Source organism: Brassica oleracea, chromosome C2, assembly GCF_000695525.1.
Source record: "Brassica oleracea var. oleracea cultivar TO1000 chromosome C2, BOL, whole genome shotgun sequence".
In the NCBI taxonomy this organism is placed as follows: Eukaryota; Viridiplantae; Streptophyta; class Magnoliopsida; order Brassicales; family Brassicaceae; genus Brassica; species Brassica oleracea.
The window spans coordinates 19,090,886-19,115,722 of record NC_027749.1 but is presented as its reverse complement, the minus strand read 5'-3'; the positions used below and the strand labels follow the sequence as shown (position 1 = coordinate 19,115,722).

Here is a 24,837-nt window from a genome sequence, read left to right as displayed (position 1 = left end):
GCGAGCCAAGTTACAAAAAAAAAAAATTAGCTAGCCATAAAGAAAAATCATTTAGCGAGACATATATCATATTGTTATAAACCAAGATCCGGTGGAAGCCCATATTCGAATGTTCATATTCTTATGTCTTTGTATTTCCTAGCCCATATTATATTAGAGTTTCATACTTATGTAATTCCCTATATAAAGGGCTACTTATTATCTAATAAAATACAGACTTTCCTCTTATTTTCATAACATATATATATCCTTTAGTCTTCTTTTTTCTTGCCAACAAACATATATATTCTTTAGTCAAAAAGACATATATAAATACAACGACCAATTCAAAGACGTTTGTTAATAATCCGCGCCATGCGCGAAATAAAATTATATATAAATTACATTTACGTATTATATATTTTTTTACTTATTATAAAATAATAACTATATATTAAATAATAATAAAAAATTCAGTAACTATTACGTATATAATTAAATTGGTGCGAATATATAAATAAATTTTATTAATCCAAACAAATATTTTTTCAATTTTATATGGTATATAAATGATACTCTCTCTGCTTCTTATTGCTTGATGTTTTACTCTACTGCACAAATATTAAGAAAAACTATTTTTATCAAAAGTATCACTATATTACAATATAAAATTAGTTTATTTAATTATAAATAAAAATAAAAAAATATAATTGGTTACACAGTTTTTGATAAAGTTAAAATTACATAGATTTGTGCAAATTTCATCTACTATAAAACAACAAAACTTCTCTAAAACATCAAGTATATTTAAACGGAGAGAGTATTAACATAGATATATAGTGCATTTTTAATATTGATATCTGTTAAATAATATTTTATGATCATATTTTTTTTGATCATTTGTAGTTTGTTTATAACAAAAAATTTAATTCACTGATAACAAACTTTTTTGTGAATGTTTAATAGTTTTAGTAATTTATAATTTTGAAAAAAAAAAATCCAATGCAAATTTTAAAATCTAAATATTAAATTGTCAAAATTTGTTCAAAGCTTTTATAAAAAAATTTCAAAGCAAATTTTGAAAATAAAATATTTATATATTTTATATGGTATATAATTTATTTTAAACGATACTAATATATTTTTTTTTCTTTTTATATATATAAATTGTATTTATATATATATATATATATATATATATATATATATATATTTAAAGAGATTTCCTACTTATATAATTTTGTAATAATTTTATCTTGTCATAACAGAAATTTTAAACAATGGATCACAAAAATTTCAATGTGAGGTTTTTAACAACTCTAGTCATTTATAGTCATTTTTAAAAATACAAAATATAATATAAACAGAAAATTTTAAATTTTTATATATAGTTAGTGAGTTTGTTTAATTTATTTTAATAAGTTGAAAAATTAAAAAAAATGATAGAGGATAGACTAACTTTTATCAAATCTTTATTAGTCAAAATCATTAATTGTCATATATACTTTAGCTATATTAGGCAATTCCGTAATTTTTATTTAAGAAAACAATGAAAAATGTTAATAATTAATTTATGGTTAGTTTAATAAAAAGCTTATTATATATTTAGATGAACCAACACGTGTCTACAAAAAATGTTGTAATACTTCTGTTTTAATATACAGGGGATTGACGGGATGAGTCAGCTCTACTGGTTAGAGCCTTGGGGGCCAATTGTCATGCTTCCGGGTTCGACGCCAGCCGGAGGCGAAGTGTTCATCCATGGCACGAAACGGGTACTGGGCCTTCGGACTCAGGACATACCCTCCCGGGTGAAGCCGGCCCGCTGCCTGACCGGACCCAAGGAATGACCCGCAAATCGGGGAACCCTGGATTACCAAAAAAAAAAAAAATATACAGGGGATTATGGGGAACGTTTTCAGAGCTAATATAGTTGCGTTCTTTTGTTTTTTTTTCGGCCGAAGCCGAAATAGTTTAGGTGATGATTAATATGCATCGTCCATGTAAACGATCAGTATCTGTTTGGACAGAAAATAAATCGATTATGGGGAACGTTTCAGAGCTAATATAGTTGCGTTCTTTTGTTTTTTTTTCCGCCGAAGCCGAAATAGTTTAGGTGATGATTAATATGCATCGTCCATGTAAACGATCAGTATCTGTTTGGACAGAAAATAAATCGATGAGAGCTGTCTGTCACTTTCCATGTACAAGCCACAGACGTGAAACCACGATCCCTCGTAGTTTACATGCTGCTTCTCAAACGCTAATCAACGGCAGATGACGCAGCCAAATATATTTACCAAATCTCCATATCAACAACTTATTATTATTACTTTTCTTTCTAAAAAAAACACGTATTACTTTTTCTTTTGTCTTTCTTACCATCTAAGTATAAATAAATAAATTCAACTGAAACTAAAAAATGAAAAATCAGTTGTTGCAAAAAAAATAGTTTTAAAACAAGGAGTATCTTTCTTTGATTTTTATATCTCGTTTTCTTACAATTATTTGTAAGGCAACGGCAGTTGCATTTTACAGACCACACTGAACAATTTTTCTCAACACTTTCTATTTACGAGCTTTTATTATATTTGTCGGAAGTATCTACTTCATAATTTTCGTCCCAAATGTTGAAAAAAAATTAAAATATATTAAACAATCCGAAAATTCGAGAATAAGGCTCCGGTTATGAGTCCATTAACACAAAAGCACCAAATTCAAATTGTTTTCGGTCTAGCTTCGCTCGACCTATAATCTCGGGCGTTCCGCTAAACCGAATCTAATATCCTCGAGCATCAATCTCCGTTCTCGACCATTGACGAACCCACGGAAAGAAGAGATTCTCTTCATTTCCTTGGATGATGGGTCTTCTCATGACGTCTCCGAAATAGCTAGTTATCGACAAGTTTATCTAAACTTATAATCATCACCCAAAGATGAAGCACGAGATGATCTTGAAGAGAGGGGTCAAGGAACACTAAACATAGGAAAGTACCAATAAGCCGACTATACATCCTCTCCTCCGACGTCGTTAGCTGCAAGGACATAAATGATAGGAGAACGACCTTAGCCAACAACGACCTGCAAAAAAGGGGCCTGAGAAGGCCGTTGTACTAGAACCAAAGCGGCCCAAAAACCTGCATAAAATAATTAGACAATGACACTATCATGAATCTTCAAGCGAAAATTCACAGTACTGGGATGAACCGAAGTCCGATTGGAGTTACCGGTGAATGCAAGGAATCACATACCACGTGATATCACTACCCTTATAGCCAAGTGCCGCCTCCAAGGACCAAAGGACGGTAATCCATAATCTCTCTAGAACGTTGAAGCTGGTTGACAAAGTTCACTGATGAAATTTGGAAACTACCACCAGAAAAGAGAGAGTCAAATGAATAAAAGATCAAAAACGTTACAATTAAGGAGCCCGTGGATGACACCGGCGAAACATAACATCACAAAACTACGCACAACACCGTTAAATTCAACACACACAAAGCCCAGAAGCTAAAAATGTGCCGTCGAATTAAAGAGAGCCTCCAAGGCATTCATGAAGTTGATTGAAATCCGGACAGGCTCACCAAGACACCGAGGACAAACCACGACACCGGTAACCATCGCCGTACAGGGAGACTAAGAGAAAACATTTCAGAACCCGCAACCTAGAACCGCCATGAGCTTGACCTCCACCTCCAGAGTCGTAGACTTAGCGAACGGACAAAGTGTAAAGCATCCTGTGAAACCTTGAAAAGACGACCCCGCAGAAAGAGACCACGCCTCCTCTGCGCCAAGACTCCATAGTCACCAAAGACCATATCGGAATCGTACCTTCCCTCGAGTGAAGGACTAACTAAACACATCTTCAGAGACAGAAACGTGAAAAATCAAATAAAGGAAAAGACTACATAGAAATAAATGTAAAATAAGAGAAGAGAGGAGAAGGGCGACGCCTTCAGTGCCCTAACGCCTAACTTACAAGTCCGATTTTATACAAAAACGCCGAGTTTAAATTATTTCCTATCTAGTTTCGCTCGATCCATAATCCCAGCTTTGATCCCGAATGTTATATAAGTAATAATACACACTATGACACAAAAACAGATTGAATTAGCAGGAATGCCTAGTTCATCAATTTTAAACTAGTTCGAGATTGTTGCCTTTACTTTTTGGTTCAGAGTTATTTTGTATATTGTTTTACGTTGCTAGCTTTTCTACATAAAAGGAAATAAAAATATAGTAATCGGTAATTTGGACCTATTAAGTGACAATCTATTGATTTTAGCTGATCAAATTTCTGTTAATTGGTCATAACCGAGATACCTTGAGTGATTATGGCCGCCTTGCAAATCCTTTTTCTTTTTGGAATAAAATGTAAATCCTTATTTTTATTTTTATTTTTATTTTTATTTTTATTTGTTCAAATGCAAATCCTTATTTAAAAGAGAGATTATAAATTATAAGTACTATATGTATTAGATATATAAACATAATATGTTAGGATTACTAAGATTGCTCTCGTTACAATCACTCTCATATCATCACGTCATGTATATTCTCTTCCCATATTTGTACATCTCTGTAACTATATACGTAGCCTTATGGCTCTGTCAATATACGTACAATTCAATACCATAACATGGTATCAGAGCAGTGATCTCAATGATCTAATATTTTTTCTCTCTTCTCTATTCTTCTTCTTCTAGCCGCACCTATTCTCTATAGTTTCTTTCTTCTCTTGATCTCCATTAATAATGTCAAATGAAAGCACATATCCGTCTTCCTCCGCTGAAATCACCACGGTTTTCAACGCTAGAGATCCGGCCACCACTCTCTTGTCTGTAAACATGGCGAACATTACCAAACTCACCAACAACAATTACATCATGTGGAGTAGACAGATCAAAGCCCTCCTGAAGGACATGAGCTCCAAGGCTTTATTGATAACTCCATCACAGTTCCAGCTGCCACGATTGTTGTTGATGGTCAGACCACACCGAATCCAACTTTTCCACCATGGTGCCGTCAGGATCGTCTTCTCTATAGCGCTCTCATCGGTGCAATCTCAATTCCTCTTCAATCGGTGGTCACCAGTGCTACTATGACGTGTGAAGTCTGGGATCTACTTACCATGATGTTTGGCACTCCATCGCGTGGTCATATTCAACAGCTGCGATATCAACTTAGAACTTGTGTCAAGGGAACCAAAACGATCAGTGAGTATCTCAGACTTATCAAACCAAAGGCTGATGATTTAGCTCTACTTGATAAACCTATGGATCCGGAAGATTTCACCGAAAAAAATACTTGATGGACTGCCTGAAGAATACAAGTCCGTTGTTGATGCAGTAAATGGCAGAGACACAACGATCTCCTTCTCTGAGCTACATGAGAAACTTCTCAATCGTGAGGCAATGGTTCTCTGCAATGACACAACTCCGGTCTCTCCTGCTTCAGTCACACCTAACGCTGTCGGGTATCGTCCAAAACAGAGTGGACAGAACAATTAGAAGCCTCAACAAAATTGCAACAACAACTCTGGCTACTACCAAAACAACAACAATTGCTCCTCAAAGCAGTACATGTGACGTTGCCAAGCGTGTGGTGATTAAGGACACAACGCCAAATATTGTCCTGAATACCACATCATTCGAGGCTCTTCTGCTCAGCCATGGTAGACTCCTCAACAGAACCAGATGCCACACAAGATACAGAACCAGAACCGGCGTCCTCCTACCTCACAACAGCCATGGCATCCAATAGCAAATGCAGCTATGGTGACCGGTGATTCAGCCACATGGCTCCTGAACTCTGGAGCCTCACATCAGATGACCTCGGATCTTACCAATCTTTCGCTTCATGCACCTTACAATGGAGGTGATGATGTTATACTTGGTGATGGCTCAGGTCTACAGATATTACACACTGGTTATTTTTCTTTACCTTCATACAAACACCCATTTTTCCTTAACAATGTTCTCTATGTTCCATCACTTGATAAAAATCTTATTTCGGTTTTCCAATTATGTTCAACTAACAATGCTTCTGTTACATTTACACCCACTTTTTTCAAGGTAAGGGATTTGATTACGGGGGCACTTCGTCTGGAAGGCAAGCCTAAAGATGGCACTTATGAGTGGCCACGACTCCGTTCTTCTAAACCACCATCTCTTGCTTTTGCTTCGGCTATTAAGACTTCTTTCTCTGACTGGCATGCCTGTTTGGGACATCCAGCTTTATTTATTCTTAAAACTATGATGTCTAAGTTTAATTTGCCATTGTCTTCAAATTTTTTTGCTTGCTAAGCCTTGTAGTGCTTGCTTGATTAATAAGATGCATAAGTTGCCTTTTGGTCCAACAACTCTTTCTTCTTCTCATGTTCTTGATATAGTATTCTCTGATGTGTGGACTTCACCCTTAGTTTCAGTTGATGGTTTCAAATACTATGTAATTTTTGTAGATCATTTCACTAGATATACATGGTTTTATCCATTAAAACAAAAATCTCAAGTTTTTGAAACCTTTACAAAGTTTAAGGCGTTAGTTGAAAATAGATTTCAATCAAAGCTTAAAACTCTTTATACTGATAATGATGGAGAATATATTGCTTTAGCTAATTTTCTATCAACTCATGGTATATCTCATTTTACTACTCCTCCACACACACCCGAGCACAATGGTATAGCTGAGCGTCGTCATCGACACATAGTTGAGACCGACTTAAGTAACCCTCTTGTCGCAAGCTTCTATGCCTAAGTCATATTGGACTTATGCTATGACTACTGCCTTGTACTTAATAAATCATATGCCAACAGCTAACTTGTCTATGAAGTCGCCATTTGCATGCTTGTTTGATAGACTACCGAATTATTCAAAGCTTAAAGTGTTTGGTTGTTTATGTTTTTCTTGGTTGCGCCCTTATGCATCAAATATATTGGATAATAGATCAACTCCATGCACTTTCTTAGGCTATTCTACAACACAAAGTGCTTACTTTTGTCTTCATAGTACTACTACACGAATTTATACATCACGCCAAGTCACTTTTCATGAGTATATGTTTCCATTTGCTTTGCCTAACGAACTCACCCCTGCTTCTGATGATGATGTAACATAATCATCTCTTGCAGATAACCCTTTAGTCTCCAAGTTACCACTCTAACACCGGGTCCTTCTGCCTCTGTTCCATTGGTCTCTAACACAACTCCAACACCGCAAGTTTCAACTCAGGCTGCAGTTGAACCACTTCCTCAGCCCTCTGTTCCTATACCACCGTCTGAACAACCACATATATCAGCTGCAGACGCTACTACTACTCAGCCAGAGAATGAGAAAACCATTTCTGTTTCAACAAGAACTTCTACAAGAGCTCGCAAACCGGTTCAGAAATTAAATCTTCATACCACTATCACTCCTCTTACCGAAACCATCCCAACCTCAGTTAAGGAGGCTTTAAAAGATCCTCGGTGGCGTCGAGCAATGTATGAGGAGATTGATGCTCAGCTCAAGATCACACATGGGATGTTGTTGATTTTTCAGGACACTTCAATGTTGTGGGCTGTAAGTGGGTCTTCACAATAAAGAGGAATGCTGATGGCTCTGTCGACAGGTTCAAAGCTCGTCTTGTTGCTAAAGGCTTCAACCAGCGACCCGGAGTGGACTACACTGAAACATTTAGCCTTGTAGTGAAGCCAGCCACGATCAGAATGGTCCTCAGCACCTCTGTCTCCAAGCAATGAGACAGTTTGATGTTAATCATATGTTTCTTCAAGTCAAACTTGATGATGAAGTCTACATGATGCAACCTCCCGGTTTTACAGACAAATAGAATACTCATGGCGTGTGCAAGCTACGCAAAGTTGTCTACGATTTAAAACAAGCTCCTCGAGCGTGGTACAATGAGTTGAAATCATTCCTCCTTCAATGGGGTTTCAGAAACTCTCTAGCTGCTGCAAGCTTGTTCATCTACAGCAACAACGAGATCCTCTTATACATGCTTGTATACGTCGATGACATTATTCTTACCGGGAACAACAATGATCACTTCAAACTCTTCATTGATCAACTCTCAACTCGCTTCTCTTTAAAAGACTTGGGCAATCTTTCTTATTTTCTAGGAATGGAAGCTCTTCGTACTTCTAAAGGTTTATTACTAACACAGTCTCGTTACTTTGCAGATTTATTGGAGAAAACAAAGATGATTGGTGCCAAGGCTGTAGTTACTCCCATGTGTCCGAACAGCAGCTTAACACTCAATAGTGGCTCACCTATGGCAGAACCAACACAGTATCGCACAGCAGTGGGAAGTTTACAATATCTTTCTCTCACTCGCCCTGATATCTCTTTCGCAGTCAACAAATTATCTCAGTTCATGCACAGCCTACTGAAGAACACTGGCAAGCCGTTAAAAGACTTCTCTGATATCTCAGCGGAACACAAAACAAGGGCATCTACTACTCTGCCAGCAACACACCATCTCTACACGCATATACTGATGCTGATTGGGCCGGGAACAAGGGTGATTACACATCAACGTGAGCATACATTGTATACTTTGGTCGCCATCCCATTGCCTGGTCTTCTAAGAAACAAACAGGTGTGGCACGATCATATACGGAAGCTGAATATAGGTCACTTGCCTCTACGACAGCTCAGCTATGTTGGATTATTTCTCTCATGTCCGAACTTGGCCTCAAGACTACACAAACTTCAACAATTTACTGTGACAATATCGGGGCAACATATCTGGCTGCAAATCTTGTTTTCCACTCAAGAATGAAGCACATTGTCTTGGATTATCATTTTGTTCGACATCAAGTTTAGACAGGACATGTCTGTGTAACACATGTTGCATTGGCTGATCAGTTAGCGGATGCACTAACCAAACATCTTCTTCGTCCTCGGTTTCAAACTCCGAACATCAAGATTGGTCTAGCTGAAGGTATCTTGAGGGGACATATTAGATATAAAAATATAATATGTTAGGATTACTAAGATTGCTCTCATTACAATCACTTTCCTCTATCATCACGTCAATATTCACTTTCCATATTTGTACATCTCTGAAACTATATATGTAGCCTTATGGCTCTGTCAATATACGTACAATTCGGTACCATAACGATAGGCGTTAAGATCTAGAAATTATTTTAATAAAAATATTAAATCGATGTTAATATAATATAAATACTCTTGACCAGATGATAAGTGTAGAGTCGACTATTTATATTATAATTTCTGGTTAAAAAATAGTATTATAATTTCTCTCCGGGTTATGCGAAAAGGGAAAAAGCATTTCACGTGTCTGTCTCCTGACATACACGAACCTTGAAATTACTGAATATTTTATGTTTTAACACTAAATCACGTCATTACATAAAAATACCATTTTAGCCACAACCTTTCTCTATATAAACATTTTTAGCCTCCGCCTCTCTCTCATCAAACCACAGAACACCTCTCACAAATTTTAAAGCTACACCTCTACTACACCTTTGTAATCTCTCCCTATCTCCAAAAAATGGCAGAAACAGCAACATTATCGTCACTGAAACGTCACAGAGACGAGCAAGAACAAGAAACCATACCCCAAGAAGATACAAAAAAACAAAAGCCTTCTTCATTTTATACTTCATACAATCAAGTTCAATTTTTCTTAGATGATGCCGAAGCAGGCAATGATTTAACTTCCCTAATCACCACACTGCAGCAAGAACTTTCTACGGAGGAGCAAAACGCTGTCGTCTTCGAGATTCCTGCTCCCTCTTCGTCTTCTTGCTCCTCGTCCTCTTCGTGCGCTTCAAAAGATGAAGAATACGAGAGCGATAAGGAGAAGATGATGAAGCATCTTTTAGAAGCTTCCGACGACGAACTAGGAATACCTAACACTAAATTTGGCGAGAGTAATTATGAGGTAGTTAAGAATGAAAGTAATCAGGATTACGTTAATGGGTTTAGTTTATTAGATGGGTTTGGTGATGGGCTTTGGGAGCTCGAGGATGAAGCTGCTAACTATTACACGTTGTTGCAGTCAGAATTGTTCATGTAGAAGTCCATATAACGGTAAACTAGGGTAACAAGAAGGGTGGGTAAAAAAGAGAGAGTAAAACCAAATATGATGAAAGAAAAAAAAATTATGAAAGAAGAAAATAATTGAATATTTCTTTATCAATTTTATTTTTTCATTGCTGGGTTTCTTTTTTTCATGTGAATTTACAGGTGTCCTCTTTTATTTGTTTTAGCTATTATATTTATATTTCTTTCTTTAATGTGTGTAATTTTCAGTGGGACTAATGATAATGATACTATTTTGTTGTTTTTGTCTTTAAAATCATTTTGTTACGTTATTAAAAGACATATATCCCTAATATGATTCAAAGGGTTAATCAAGTACAAAATACAAATCTAATTCAAGTGGCCTGTACTGGTCCCGTTCTGGAACCATGGTATTCATCAAGTTAATTAGCCGTCATAAATTTCTCCAACATATATATATATGTCAAGTTAGATTCAAAGTCTTACAATTCTGTAAACTTATTGACATAAGCAAATTAAAAATGTATTAATCGATTACCATGTGCTATAACTTCTTACAATAAATGTTTATTGTATATATTTTTTTGGAACCGAATAATAAACATTTTGATTTGTTGAAGAGGTAAAATTATTACTAGATAGCATAGAAGTTTCATTAAACGTCCACTTTCAGATTCGTAACCGGTATCGAAATTGGAAATTTGTGAAAATTTTCTAGATTTCGCATTCAATACGCTTCCAAAAATATGTATTTAAAAATACGTTGAAAATTTACACATCCGTTTTATAAATCACGTATCTATTTTAAAAACTTAGTTTCATAAATAAATAAAAAATATATTTTTATTTTATATAAAATACAAAATGAATAAAATTAAAATAGAGAGAATATATATGAAAATATCAAAACTAATACTATAAAATTATCGTTGTGCATAATTTTTTTTATAAGTGATCTTGCATATATATTCAAATATTTTGTGACAGATTTTTGTGAACTATTAAAATTAATTAATTTGATATTACTGAAAATTACCTTGTAACCTAGGCATCTCTGTTTCTCCGATTTACCGGATGTGTTTTACTGTTCCCGATGTCCCTATGGTGAAGATGCATGAATATACTGTATTAATTAATTAAAAATAATAATAATCATCACTGACAAAAGGGGTTGTCGGAGTGCACAATAGTCGGTCATATGCGATCGTATACTATAGTATTACACATGTTTTGCCTCTTCTATTTTTTTTTTCCGCTAATAATGTAAATGTAATTACTAAAACGAAGGTTTGGTTACCATGTTTTTTTTTCCCAACATTACAGACTTATATTGACTCTGTAAACCACACCGGGAGATATTAATCCATGTGAACGACGAAAGATGTTTGTTTCTTCACACTGCGTGCAAGGTTATCCGCCTTTGTATTTTGCGTATTTGGTACATGTATAATCTTTGATCGTGTGAAGCTCTCTTTCAGACTCTTGATATCTTCCAAATAACTTGCAAAAGCAGGTCATTCTTCTGGTTCCGTAACCATCTTCACTAATTGAGAACAATCCGTTGCAAACGTAACCTGAAATTGTCGTAAATTCTTCATACATTCCATAGCCCATAGTAGCGTCTCCATCTCTGCATGCAAGGGAGTTAAAGAAGCCCGTACATTCCTTGCTCCCATCAGACCCTCAAATCCTTCTAAAGTACTGAACCAACCCTGACCAGAGAACATATCTCCATCTTTCCATGATCAATCTGTAAAACATCATCTTCCACGAATTGACGTAAGAGTCGTTGCCTGAACCTGTGTTCCCATCTTCTGGTCATTCAAAAGTTGTGCCTCTGCCCAGAGTGTGGATTCCGTTTCTGCCAATTTAAGAATGTCCCTAGGATCCATATCCAGATTACTAAAAACTTTATTATTTCTTTCTTTCCAAATGTACCAAAGTATCCAAGCAAATTGATGATCCCCATCGGTGGAGCAACTCTCCAGAATAGGTGATCCATATTTGTAAATAGAAAATTTTTTGGTAAAATAACTGGATTTGTTGGTATCTTTGACAGAGTCCAAACCTGAATTGCTGGAGGACACTCAAAGAACATATGGTTAATCGACTCCTCATTCGCTCCACATCTTGCACAACATATATCTCCTTGCATCCCTCGCGCCTGCAAATTCTTTTTAACTGCTACACACCCTGAAACCAATTGCCAAAGAAAATGTTTTATTTTTGGTGGGAACCGTATTTTCCAACAAAATGCCTTCAGAAAAATGTTTTATTTTTGGTTTGGTTACAATAATATTGAACAAGAATCTGCTGTTAAGTCATTCTGTTCTTAAAAGCCGCAAAAAAAGTTTTAAAAAAACCTCTAAGAAACTGAAAATTAAATCCAAGCAAACCACCAAAGGTGAGCATTGAAGATAATAATGGTACTAGAACAAAAGACAACATTTTATTTCCCAAACAAACCACTTCTCAATCACCAGGAAGAATCGAGAGAATAGCCAAAAGAGGGTAGTTTGGTCGGACACTCACCCGAAGGTGGCTCAAGGTGGCTTCAACGGAGACGGCTGGCAACGGCTCCGGGGCACCACAAGAGGAGGACACCGAGCAAACAAACTCATAGCTAGCACGGTTATGGACAAAAGTTCAAACCCGACATGACACCGCTGAAGATGAAGAGCAAAAACACTGGTCAAGCGCAGGCGGTAAAAAACGCTCCCTCACCGGCTACGCGACCTAAAGGATGCGGCAGAGACATCAAGAGTAGGAACAGAAGCTACAACCGGAGGTATGCAAGGAGGGAAAAGAAACACAAAGAGAGTTGGAGACTCTCCATCAGCAGGCTGAAAAAAAGGAGAGCAATAGCTCGACCTCCAAGCGAGAACACCACCACGGCAGGACGTCCTCAAAACCCTAGGCCACGGTATCATCAAGCGAGGAAGGGAACCACTAACTTCCGCTGTAACAAGCCATGGTAGTTGTCTGATGGACTAAGGGAAAGAGGTCCTCAGTGGTGAGCCTCGACACCACCTTTCACTCAAAGAGAGAGGAGAAGCTCTAGGATACCTTGAGACAGACCAGAGAAGAGAGCGACTGGAGCGAGACCAATGAGCAGGACCCGCGACAGCAGCGATGCATCACACAGATCCAGCGGTCTCGGATCTTAGATCTACCAGATCCGAGGGAAATCGATCCAACTAGAGCCATTTCGAGGTCTCTGAGAGATCCTAAGGTCGTCACACCTCGCCAGTGCTCCGGAGAAACCTAGGACTCCCTTGGTTTCGGCTAGATCTGGAGGAGAAATCCAGAGACACCAAGCAAAGAGGTTGAGACGAACTGAGAACCGAAACAGAGAAAGGCGAGAACCGGAAACGAGATACCGACAGTGGCGGAGAAGACTCACAAGGCAAGCTTGCCGACGATTTCCTCCACCGGAACAGAGATCAGATGTTAGCGGCGCTAGGGTTAGAAAAGAATTTGGGAGAGAGACTCTAGAGAGAAAAAGCTTTCTCTCTCTCTTAATTTCAATACTCTCTTCTTCTTTTCTTTTCTTTTTGTTAAAAGATTGTATGTTTTAACAAAAATAACAACCAGTGCATTTTAAAAAGTAGTTAAGACTTATATAATAATTTTGGAACACAAATGATGATAGTCTAACAATTCCAAATCTAATTGATATATATCCAATGTTCTCTATCCAAGACGGACATGAGTCTGTTTTAAAATGGACACTAGATCTCGATCCGCGCAACCGTGCAGGTTTTTTGTTTTCATTTATTTTTATATAAATATTTTGTTTTTAATTTTAAATTAGTATATATTATAATATATATGTATCTATCAATTTTTAAAACATAATAAATTTACGGTATATTTTTTCATTGAATAGATTGTTTCAAACTTTCACATGTATTTGTATCTTCTTATATATATATATATATTTCGGATTATTATTTAACTATATATATAAAGTTATTGTCATATTCAAAGATATTGTAACATTTCACAAATTTAGAAAGTTTTTAAAAAATTAAATTTTTCACTTCATAGATTTATATTATCGAGTAAATAAATAAACATTTAGTTTTTGTTTAATTTTTAAAATAAACTATATAGCTTAAAATTTGTTTTCATTGGTTTAAGGTAGTAAAGATTAATCATTGTTAGATAATCTGATTTTTGTTATTTAAAAAAAAAATCTTTATAATTTTAAAAGTTAACATCGACAAATATTTAAATATTTAACATATAGAAATATAGTATTACAACATTAAATATATCTATTTAATTTATATTATCTATAAATCCAATAGATCATCTATTGTTTAAATCCAATTATTGATAGCCCAATAAAAATTTCTATTAGGTCCAAAATTTAAATGATAAAATTAAAGATTAAATGTAACATGACTTTATAGGAATAGATACATTAAGTCTATTTTTAAAAAAAATCACACATGAATCAAGGTAGTGACTTCTCTTTTAATATATAAGATGAGTCTGTTCTCTGACAATAGTGGTTAAATTTTATAGGTTAATCTGCTAATATTTTTATAATTAAAATATGAAATCAACTAAATAGAATCAAATTAGTTATTTTTAATAGTTCACAAAGATCTATAATAAAATATTGAATATATATGCACGGTCTCTTATAAAAACAAATTATGCACCACGATAATTTATAATATTAGTTTTGATATTTGCATATGCATTATCTCTATTTTAATTTTATTAATTTTGTATTTTAAATAAAATAAAAATATAATATTCTTTTTTCTATTTATTCATGAAACTAAAATTTTAAAATGGAAGCATGATTCCTAAAATGGAAGGGTAAGTTTATATTTTTAAATTCATATTTTTGGAAGCGTATTGAAAACGAGACTCTGGAAACTTCCACAAGTTTCTGTTTTTGATTCTGGTTACGAAGTGAAAGTGGACGTCTGATGAAGTTATCTAGTAATAATTTTACCTATTTCACAAATAAAAAAGTTCTGACTGGTGCCATTTGAGAAACAGTAGGAACAAATAGGAAAGGAATGAAGAAAAATAAAAATAATAGGAATAAGCGAGAATGATTGTTCCTTTCCAAAAAGGGTAAAGAATATTTTTTTATTACTCTCTACAAAAAAAAAAGAACGGGAATGAATATAAAGAAAAAAATAAAAATAAATAAAAAACTCTTAACGGGAATGATTTTTCCTTTCCAAAAAGGGTAAAGAATATATTTTTTTTTTCTATTATTCTCTACAAAAAAAAAGAACGGGAATGAATATAAAGAAAAATTAATTCCTTATGAATGGTGTAATTTAGAAATTGAATATTCATTCTCATTCTTTTGCTCACTAGTCACACCCTTAAATGTTTATTGTAGATTCGGTTCCACAAAAATATATACAATAAACAACATTTATTGTAAGAAGTTATACTACATGGTAATCGATTAATAAAATTTTAATTTGCTTATGTCAATAAGTGTACATAATTGTAAGACTTTCAATCTAATTTGACATATATTTCTTCCGTTTCACAAAGATACATATTTTAGAAAAAAATGTGTTTCACAAAGATATATATTTTGTGTTTTGTATGAAAAAATTGTAAACTTAAAAAAAAATTAATTTTTTTTATTGAATTACTATTGATTAAAGTTATTGAAAATTGATAATTGCAGAAAAAGATACATTTATTATAGTGATTTAATGTATTTTTTTAATATGTGTGAAACGCTAAAAAATCTATTTTTGTGAAATGGTTGGAGTATTTTGGAGAAATTTATGACGGCTAATTAACTTGTTGAACAGACATGCCCGGGTTACCTTACTGATTCTACTGAAAATTTAAAAAATGTTCTAAATTTATTAATTTAATTGATAGCTCTATGTTGAACAAAAATAATTGATAGCTCTTACTATAACGTACGTTAATTATTGATAGTTTTTTTTTGTCAACTATTTATTGATAGATATATATCAAAAATTGATAGCAATGAGTTTCATTACTTTGAAAACTTTTTTTTAACTAATGCATGCTCTAAAGTTCAAAAAAAAAACAAATGCATGCTTGCTCTATTTACGCGGTCAAGTTGTCGGTCCACAGTCCACTTACGCGATGTTCCACTGACGCTATGTTCCACCAGTTCCTGGCATCGACAATTTAATACTAGTTATCTCGTTTAGCAGATCGATTGTGTGTTAATGATTCATTTATGTATCATGTTTGTCGGGTAGTAGACATATTCTGAGTTAATTATTGAACTATTTGTGAATAAGTACGTTTACAAACTTACTTAAGCAGTGATATTTTTATTTTAATAATCCTCTTAATTCTTAGTATACATTAAAGTAATATTATATTTCATATTATTTTAATATTATATATCATATGAGTCTGTTTGTTGATGACAAAAAAAAAAAATTTCATATTACTTTTTTTCTATTTAATATAGAATATTCTGCAAATAAAGTGGCTCTAATTTTTTTTTTTGAACGTCGCATTGTCTTGCACCGCGGTTAATATTAACAAAAATTTCTATATATACCTATGTGTCTATATATTTTTGATACTATTAGAATTACACCGCAATTATTCTGTTGTTGTATTTTTTTCCGCATATACCTATGTATTTATATATTTTTAATGTTCTGGAGAGACATTGGTTTACTTATTATTAACGTATCAAAATAACTTCACGAATCTTGTGAAAAAACTTGCGTACTTTGTTCCCTATTCCCATAAATGATTTTAATCCAGAATAAACTTACATCAATGATATAACTTAATATCGTAGTATCGGTTTTATTAAAGTGACATGACGTAAAAATTATATCAATTAGTCAAAGTGATGTTAAATTAGTTAATAATGATGCTAAATTATAAACTTACATCAATGATGCTAAATTATCTATATTTTGTGTCATTTACAAATAAACGATTGAAAATTGTATCATTAAGTTTTTGATACAATTTAAGTGATACAATTTACATCTTTTTGTAGTGTAGGGTTCATTACCCACACCCTTCATTTCTCATATACTGTTCACTATAATTTTTTTTTTGCTAAAACTGACTATAAATTGTTACTATTTTATGTGGTATTCCTATTTGTACACCACTCATTGTCATCCATACATTATGTACTAAAAATCTATAAACAATGTTCAATCGTACATGTACAGCCTGAACCAACTAGATCAATAATCAATCTAACTATTTCCAATAATTGCTGTATTACTAAACTGAACCAATCTGGTTAGCAGCTCAATAATGAGTTTGTCACGTAGGAGTAAACTATTCATTGTATTTTGCTATTTATACATTATTTAATATCCATCATCCTTTCAATTTTCGCAATCTATGTAGAGTACATATTTCGAACATATACATTAGAATAATGGTTAAAATGGATAACTAAATAATAAAGTTACGTGTTCAGCAAAAGTTCAAAAATCTATGTATTCGGTAAACTAAAAGCTCTCCTATCAGCGAATTTTCTGTTTAGTGGAACTGTTTTGATAAAGAAAACAAATATGCTTTATGTGGATTTTAGTTCCACTCAATACTGTTGTTCTTTTTACAACAAAAAATTACTTTAAACTCAAATAAATTCGGTACGTAGTACAAAATTAACATATAACATAATTGAATGTAGATTTTGAATATCATGTTCATGCTTATCCGTTGTAGTATTCTTTGTTCTTGGTATATATTGAATTATTACATCACTGAAATTTTCTTATGTGGATAGTAAAAACCGGCCAGTTCTATGTTACATATACAATTTTTATTAATTGAGAAAAGTCGATTGCAAATATTAGTACCATTACACTATGTGATCCATATCAATGCTTCACTTTCCGCATGAAATAGTGACTGACTTCCATGCATATTTATAGCCCTCTTGACATATAATCTTAAGAGTCCACCTTTCTAAAAACCATGACCTGTTAAATATAATACCAACTCCCACAGGTTGGTTCAACTGAGTATGACCATTACTCTATGGGTTTGTGAATTCAATAATTTATGCCTCACTTCATATTGTATCTTCTAGCTACACCCAAAATTTTTAGAGAGTTTCCATTTCTACTCATAATTTTTTTATCATTTTGATTTTTCTAAATATACCATATAATTTATAAAATGGATGAAATCATGGTTTTTTTGGAAATCTCCTAAATGTATAGTCTATATTCAAAAAAAAAAATCGAAGGCATGACAAAAATTCATAGTTAGTCAGAATGTTTGATAAAATTCTTGCGTTTAAATTGCCTAACGGTAGACATCAATTTCTGGTGGACATCAAATAATACATAGTTTATTAATTCTTACGCTCCACATTCTTTTCAAATAGTATTGTTTGTTTGCATGTGGGTAAAATGGTTTTACTATTCTTTTCTATACTGCATAACAGGAAAACATAACCTTGGCATTTCTATGTGATTTTTATATATTTATTTATAAAGTGATGAGATTGTATGTTTTTTTCTGAAAAGTAGATGATATATGTAACATATGTTAGCAGTATCTTATTATATAAACTTATAAAGTATAAAAGCATGCAAGTTTTTTTGAGAAAAAGAGATGAGATATGTTAGCAGTATTTTATTATATAAAATTAGTATAAGAACATGCATTGATATAGTTTAATTATGACAGCACCAAATATCTGAAATTTTGAATTGATTTAACTACAAAGTGATAGTATAGTGGTAATTAAATTTTTGGAAATAAGTAACTCAGAGTTAAAAATACACCACCAGAATTTATTTTGTGGTCGCATAGATATGAAGTCATGATTTATATTTCATATATATATATATATATATATATTTGAACAGACAGATTTATCTATAGACGGTATCTTTTCTTCGAAATTAGTCTGAACTCTTTTAAATATAAGATATCCCAAATTAATCAAAATAAATAAATTCTCAAATTGACAATACCAAACTACTCCAATAGTTCTGAAACCTCGGACTTTGTTTTCAAACATTATATACAATTCACAACCATAGTCTCGATAAATAAGTTTAACCGAATTAGAAAATTACAATATATTCATAAGTATAAATTATCGTTCTATAATTATGTAGATTGGTAAATTTTTGTACACATGGACCACAATTTTGGTGGAGTGGTCTTCGCGATATACTTAAACGTGGAAACCTATGATGCATAACCAAAATATCCTAGCTTCAATCATATGAACTCCGATAGAATCATAGTTACTAAGTTATATAGAACATACATTGTTTGCGTATATACTTTGGCATTAGCATTATATAAATATATTTATCTCCATTTCATTGGCTAAGGGTTGCGTTTTAACAAAAGAAAATCAAGTGGGTATTAGGCCAATGCCAATCGTGAGAATAATGATTTGAGACAGAAGGATTATGCTAGGTTGATTACATACTTGAACAATTGAACTTCAAAACATTATTGCAACATTATAATGATTTCTTTTCTTTCGTTTGAGAATTTATTTATTTTGATTCAATAATGTATTGCAACACTTATAATTTCGAACATTATTACAACATTATAATGATTTCTTTTCTTTCGTTTTTGTTTGGAGTTATGAGATCTTTAATTTAAAACAAAACAACAGAAGAAATGCATCATGTCCGTCATCCTCCTCAATGATTCTCCTTCTGTTTCTTTTTCTTCAAAGTATAATTATATTCAATTAGTGAAACGATATATTAAGTTTGGAAATTGCCGACGAAAATAAAGTTTGGAAAAATAGAAGTAAAAAAGCATATGAATAGTTGAGGCCAGAAATGACAGTATAAAATTTCTTGAAAAATAACAATTAGATATAATTCTGTTTCTCTGTTATAATTTTGATTCTTAACGTTCAAAATAATAGATGGTACGTTTTAACATCAAACAGTACATGTTATTAAAAATGTCTGTAAACTAGTCAACTATAGAAATGGAAAAAGAGTTTATAAGATGATGTACTCGCTAACTAAATGTATTATAATTTGACTAAAACTCTACATTATTCTAAATTATTAAAGCGTAAATTTGTATACAATAAAATTACCTAAAACGACGTTGCAAATAATTTATATTTCTATATAATATAAAATTTGTACCACCATATCTTGCTTTTAATGACAGGAGCTCTCCCACAAATGTTTGTATTTTCTTTAAAAAAAAAGAAAAGAATAATAAAAGAGAAATGTTTTATTTTAACAAATATTTTTAAAAATATTTTTAGTAATTAAACTCTTCAACTAAAGATGAATCGTAAAAAACACTCAACTAAAAATCTAGTGAAATAAACACTCAATTTTAATTTCCTTAACATATGTACCTTCCGTCTAAAAACCGTGACGAAATGTGACATATGTTAACGGTTTATATGTTGAAGTTTTATAATGTTGAAAACTTAGTTGAAGGTTTTTTTACGACTCAAAAATAGTTGAAAATTTTTATCATTAAAAATCATTAAATGTTTTAAAATATTTTATTATCGTTTATACATTGTTTTAGATTTATTTATAAGCCTTTAAAACTAATTTATAAATTTTCATACATTAATTTATTATAAAATTAATTTATACATCCTAAATTAATAATTTTTAACACTACTTACAACTTAATATAACTTCAAAATATTAAATTATTTGATATTTGGCAATAGTGATACAAGAAAATTTGTGTGTTTATATCGTCATTGTCAAATATTATTGTCAAATATTAAATAATTTAAAGTTTCTAAATTATATTAAGTCTTAAGTAGTGTTGTGGATAATTCATCCATAAAGTCAGTCTTTCTATTTAGAGTACGACGCATTTTTTCATATTTTCATGATTTCCGTCTTCTGGCTCATACGTTATATTGTGAAACCATATTAATCATATGTAAGAATATTAAAATATTTATGAAGCTTTATAAATCGGTTATAAAATAATGTATTAAAATTTATAAATTAGTTTTAAAGGCTTATATCAATCTAAAACAATGTATAAATGATAATAAGGATTTTAAAACATTTAATGATTTTTAGTGATAAAACTCCTCAACTATTTTTGAATCGTAAAAAATCTCAACTAAGTTTTCAACATTATAAATTATTAACTTATAAACCGTTAACGTATATCATCATCCGTCACGGTTTTTAAGACAGAGAATAACATATGTTAACAGAATTAAATTTGAAGGTTTATTTCAACGAATTTTTAGTTGATGGTTTTTTTATTCATCTTTACTTGAAAGGTTTAATTACTAAAACCTCTTTTTAAAACTTGCTTGCCGTTATTTTAATCTTTAACTAGCACCATCTAATCTAATACGTAACAATCCAAAGAGACTTCTCCATCTATTTACTTGCTATTATTCTGCAACAAGTCACCCCGACACTATAAGAAAACATAAGTTTAACGACGACGGTATTCCTCGTGAGTTCGTCGTAAAAGAGGCTTTACGAGGAATTAGCGAGGAAAAACGTTTCGTCGTTACTCGTTCGTCTTGACGCATATTTTCTCGCCAATTCGTCGTAACTTAGGGAGGAAAAGATTTCGTCATAAAGACGAAGTACATCATTTCGTCGTAAAGACCACGTAAATATTCCACGTAAGGAAGTCGCTATATTTCCTCGTAAATACCTCGAAAGGTGTTCCTCGTAAACTACACGTAAATATCTCGAAAGTGTTTCCTCGTAAAGTACATGTAAGTACCACGAAAGTATTTCCAAGTAAAATACTCGTTTATCTTTCCTCGTCATTTTCTCGTAAATGTTTCCTCATAAAATAATCGTTTATTCTTCCTCGTCATTTCCTCGTAAATAGGTTGTAAATTAGCTACAAATTTACTTTGTTTTTTATTTTACAGAATTTAAAAATATAATTAAAAATAATAATTAATATTATTTAATTTATTAATAAAATTAATTTAAAAAAAAAAAAATCAATACCAAATTATTTTATATATATAAATAAGTTTTGAATTTATAATTCAACAACCGTAAAAAAAGAACTAAGAGTCGTTCATCGCCCGGTAGAATTCATCACTCCTCCTCTCTACGCAGCGCAGTGACTTCATCTTTCCGTGTCTGAGCATAAGACGATGTCACTCTCGGAACATCGTTGACGGAACCAATCCCCAACGTACGTCCCTTTTTCTTAGGGACAACCTTAAAAACAAAAAAAATAAATATTGTTAGTTAAAATTTAAAGTTAAATTAAATGAATAATAAAAAAATTAAAATTTTAAAAAATTTACCTACTCGTAAATCTTATCCACTTCAAGTATGGATAAGGTGACGGGTAATCCGTCGGTGGACTGTTGGGTTAGCTAGGTCTGGCGGTCGTCAACCTGAGCAATCAAGTCGTTGAAGATTTGCTCGGACTTGCCATCTAGAAATTGGCCCGCCTTATTCTTGTGGGTCCTCTCGTAAAGTTGCCAAAGAGACGGGAGTTGCCCCGTCTCTTTGGCCTAAAAACATTTAAGAAAGTTAGAATATACATATATACATATATAAATTAAAATTTTAATTTAATTAAATATTTAATTACCATTTCCAAATGGACACCGGCGTGAGATTTTTGGCCCGTAGAGTGAAGCATCGGCCCGTGGCCGTGCTCATCTACCGTGTTACGGTTATGGGAGGCAGAGCAAGACTGGGCGATTCTGATGGACTCAGGATCCCGCCAATAACAGATGAGGCCATCCCACACATCCGTGGTGAGCTCAGCGGGTTTGCCACGCTCATATCCCTTCACGATCCAGTCACCCTTCCAGTTGAAGACCGTGTCCAACAAGCAAACTTTCGCCTTCGCGAAAAACTGTTTCCTCACCCTCTCATTGACACCCATGGACCAATGATATTTTTCTCCAAAAAATATTAAATTAATAATTAGTTTAAAAAATATATATAAATCATGAAAAAATAAAAGTATATATAATTAATTAAAAGTAACTTACAGCGTAAATTTTGATCCACGTCGACGTAGATCGGTGTCTTTTTCCAGTTCATATGTGGCATGGAGAAGTAACCTTTGATCGTGTCGGTTACGTCTGATGCAAGACAATTGTCAACTCCAAACCTGAAAAAACAAATTTAAAGTATAAATTATTTATTAATGTTATAAAAGAATTGAAAAAGAATTGAAAAAAAAAATTAATGTAACATACCACAAAGTTCCGTCCGGTCGGTCGGGGTCTATGAGTGGTAAACCTTCTCTGCCTGGCTGACGGAGAAGGTCCTAGACAGTGTACTGTGAGTAAGGAGAACTCGGAGGCACCATCAAATCGGGATGAATCTCGGCGGGCATCGGAGGAGCCATCGGAGGAGGCACATGAGGTGCACTAGAAGAAGGCGACCGAGAGACTCTCTGAGAAGATTGAGTCTCGGGGACAGTCTCCAGACCCGAAGAACCGGGAGTTGAAGAAGAACCGGGAGCTGAAGAAGACGGGTCTAAACGACTACCAGGCTCACTGAACATCTCTCTGTAATGGGGAGTAAGTCTGTTCTTTCGAACCGTCTGGAAAAAAAAAATTAAATTTTAAAATTAACATCAACAATAATTAACAAATTTTATAAACCTATCTAAATTCCTACACTAACCACCTAATCAACACTAATTAACATAAAATTCGTAAACCTATCTATATTCCATACCCTAACCACCTAATCTATCCTAAACTAATCAAATTAGAGAGAAATTAGAGAGACTTACCATTGCTACGAAATAGAGAGGAAGTGGAGTGGAATTTGAGACAAAATAAAGAGTGAGCGCTCGAGAGTATGTATAAGAGATTACATGTCCTCGTAAAGTTACGAGGAATTACAAAGGCCCGCGTTTTACTATACGAGGAAATAGTGAGGCCCGCGTTTTACTATACGAGGAAATAGCGAGGCCCGTGTTTTCTGGTTACGAGGTCTTTACGACGATTTTGCCTTACGTGGAATTAACGAGTCCTTCCTTTACGAGGAATTAGCGAGACCCGCTTTTCTATAAATTCCCACAAGTTTCCTTCTCAAATCACACACAAACTCACAAATCATTCACTATCTCAAATCACACACTAATTACTCACCAGTTTGCTTTTCAAATTAGAAAGATTTGAAAAAAAAAGAGGAGAAGAAGATATTGGAACACATGTGGGCTACACTTACGTAGGTCTCGCCACGTGTGATTCCAGTATCTTTCTTCTCTTCTTTTTTTTCTAGTTTTTATTCTACGAGGAATTAGCAAGGCCCGTGTTTTCCGATTACGAGGTATTTACGACGATTTCTTCTTACGTGGAATTAATGAGCCCCACGTTCTTTTTTTTTTCGTCGTTATTTCCTCGTTAGCTTACGAGTTGTTTACGATGATTTCTGCTTACGTGGAATTAACGAGTCCCGCGTTCTTTATTTTTAGGATTCGTCGTAAGTTCCTCGTTAGTTTACGAGGAAATAACGAGGATTACGTTTAAATCCCGAAAATCCGAAACCCCAAACCCCATCTTCCTTATCTTCTACTTCATATATTCCAAACCCCAAACCCATCTTTCCTTTAACCTCAATCTATTCTTTAACCTCAATCTATTCTTTCATTCCAAACCCCAAATTCTTAAACCACAATTCCTTAACTTATAATCTCAATTATATATTATTTCTAAAACAAACTCCCATTACCTTACAGAAAATCAAATACATCAATCAGATACATCGACATTCTCGTCATCACTAGAAACATCATCATTTTCATTAAACTCGTCTTCAACAGCTTCGTCCGTGGCATCGTCGGTAAGATCTTCGTACTTGTGATAATGCGGATCAATGAGAAAGATGTCATCAATTTCTTGTTCAGGTTCCT

General features: G+C 33.3%; 2 protein-coding genes across 2 annotated transcripts; both read left to right on the top strand.

Annotated features, from left to right (window-relative positions):
• The first annotated feature begins 5,675 nt into the window (after positions 1-5,675).
• Positions 5,676-8,758, top strand: LOC106323626. Its single transcript, XM_013761715.1, has 3 exons — positions 5,676-6,190; positions 7,122-7,539; positions 7,829-8,758. Exons 1-3 carry the CDS (start codon positions 5,676-5,678, stop codon positions 8,756-8,758), a joined length of 1,863 nt encoding a protein of 620 aa, XP_013617169.1.
• Positions 8,759-9,398: 640 nt separating this feature from the next.
• LOC106325774 lies at positions 9,399-10,263 on the top strand. The gene has a single exon (XM_013763824.1). The coding sequence runs from the start codon at positions 9,500-9,502 to the stop codon at positions 10,025-10,027; it is 528 nt and encodes a 175-aa protein (XP_013619278.1). The 5' UTR covers positions 9,399-9,499; the 3' UTR covers positions 10,028-10,263.
• The last annotated feature ends 14,574 nt before the right edge of the window (positions 10,264-24,837 follow it).

Coding starts and splice junctions, on each gene's coding strand:
- LOC106323626 (XM_013761715.1), top strand. CDS start 5,676: ATGCCACACAAGATACAGAACCAGAACCGGCGTCCTCCTACCTCACAA. Junction 6,191..7,121: donor AAGACTTCTTTCTCTGACTG/GCATGCCTGTTT, acceptor ATAACCCTTTAG/TCTCCAAGTTACCACTCTAA. Junction 7,540..7,828: donor ACACTTCAATGTTGTGGGCT/GTAAGTGGGTCT, acceptor GGCGTGTGCAAG/CTACGCAAAGTTGTCTACGA.
- LOC106325774 (XM_013763824.1), top strand. CDS start 9,500: ATGGCAGAAACAGCAACATTATCGTCACTGAAACGTCACAGAGACGAG.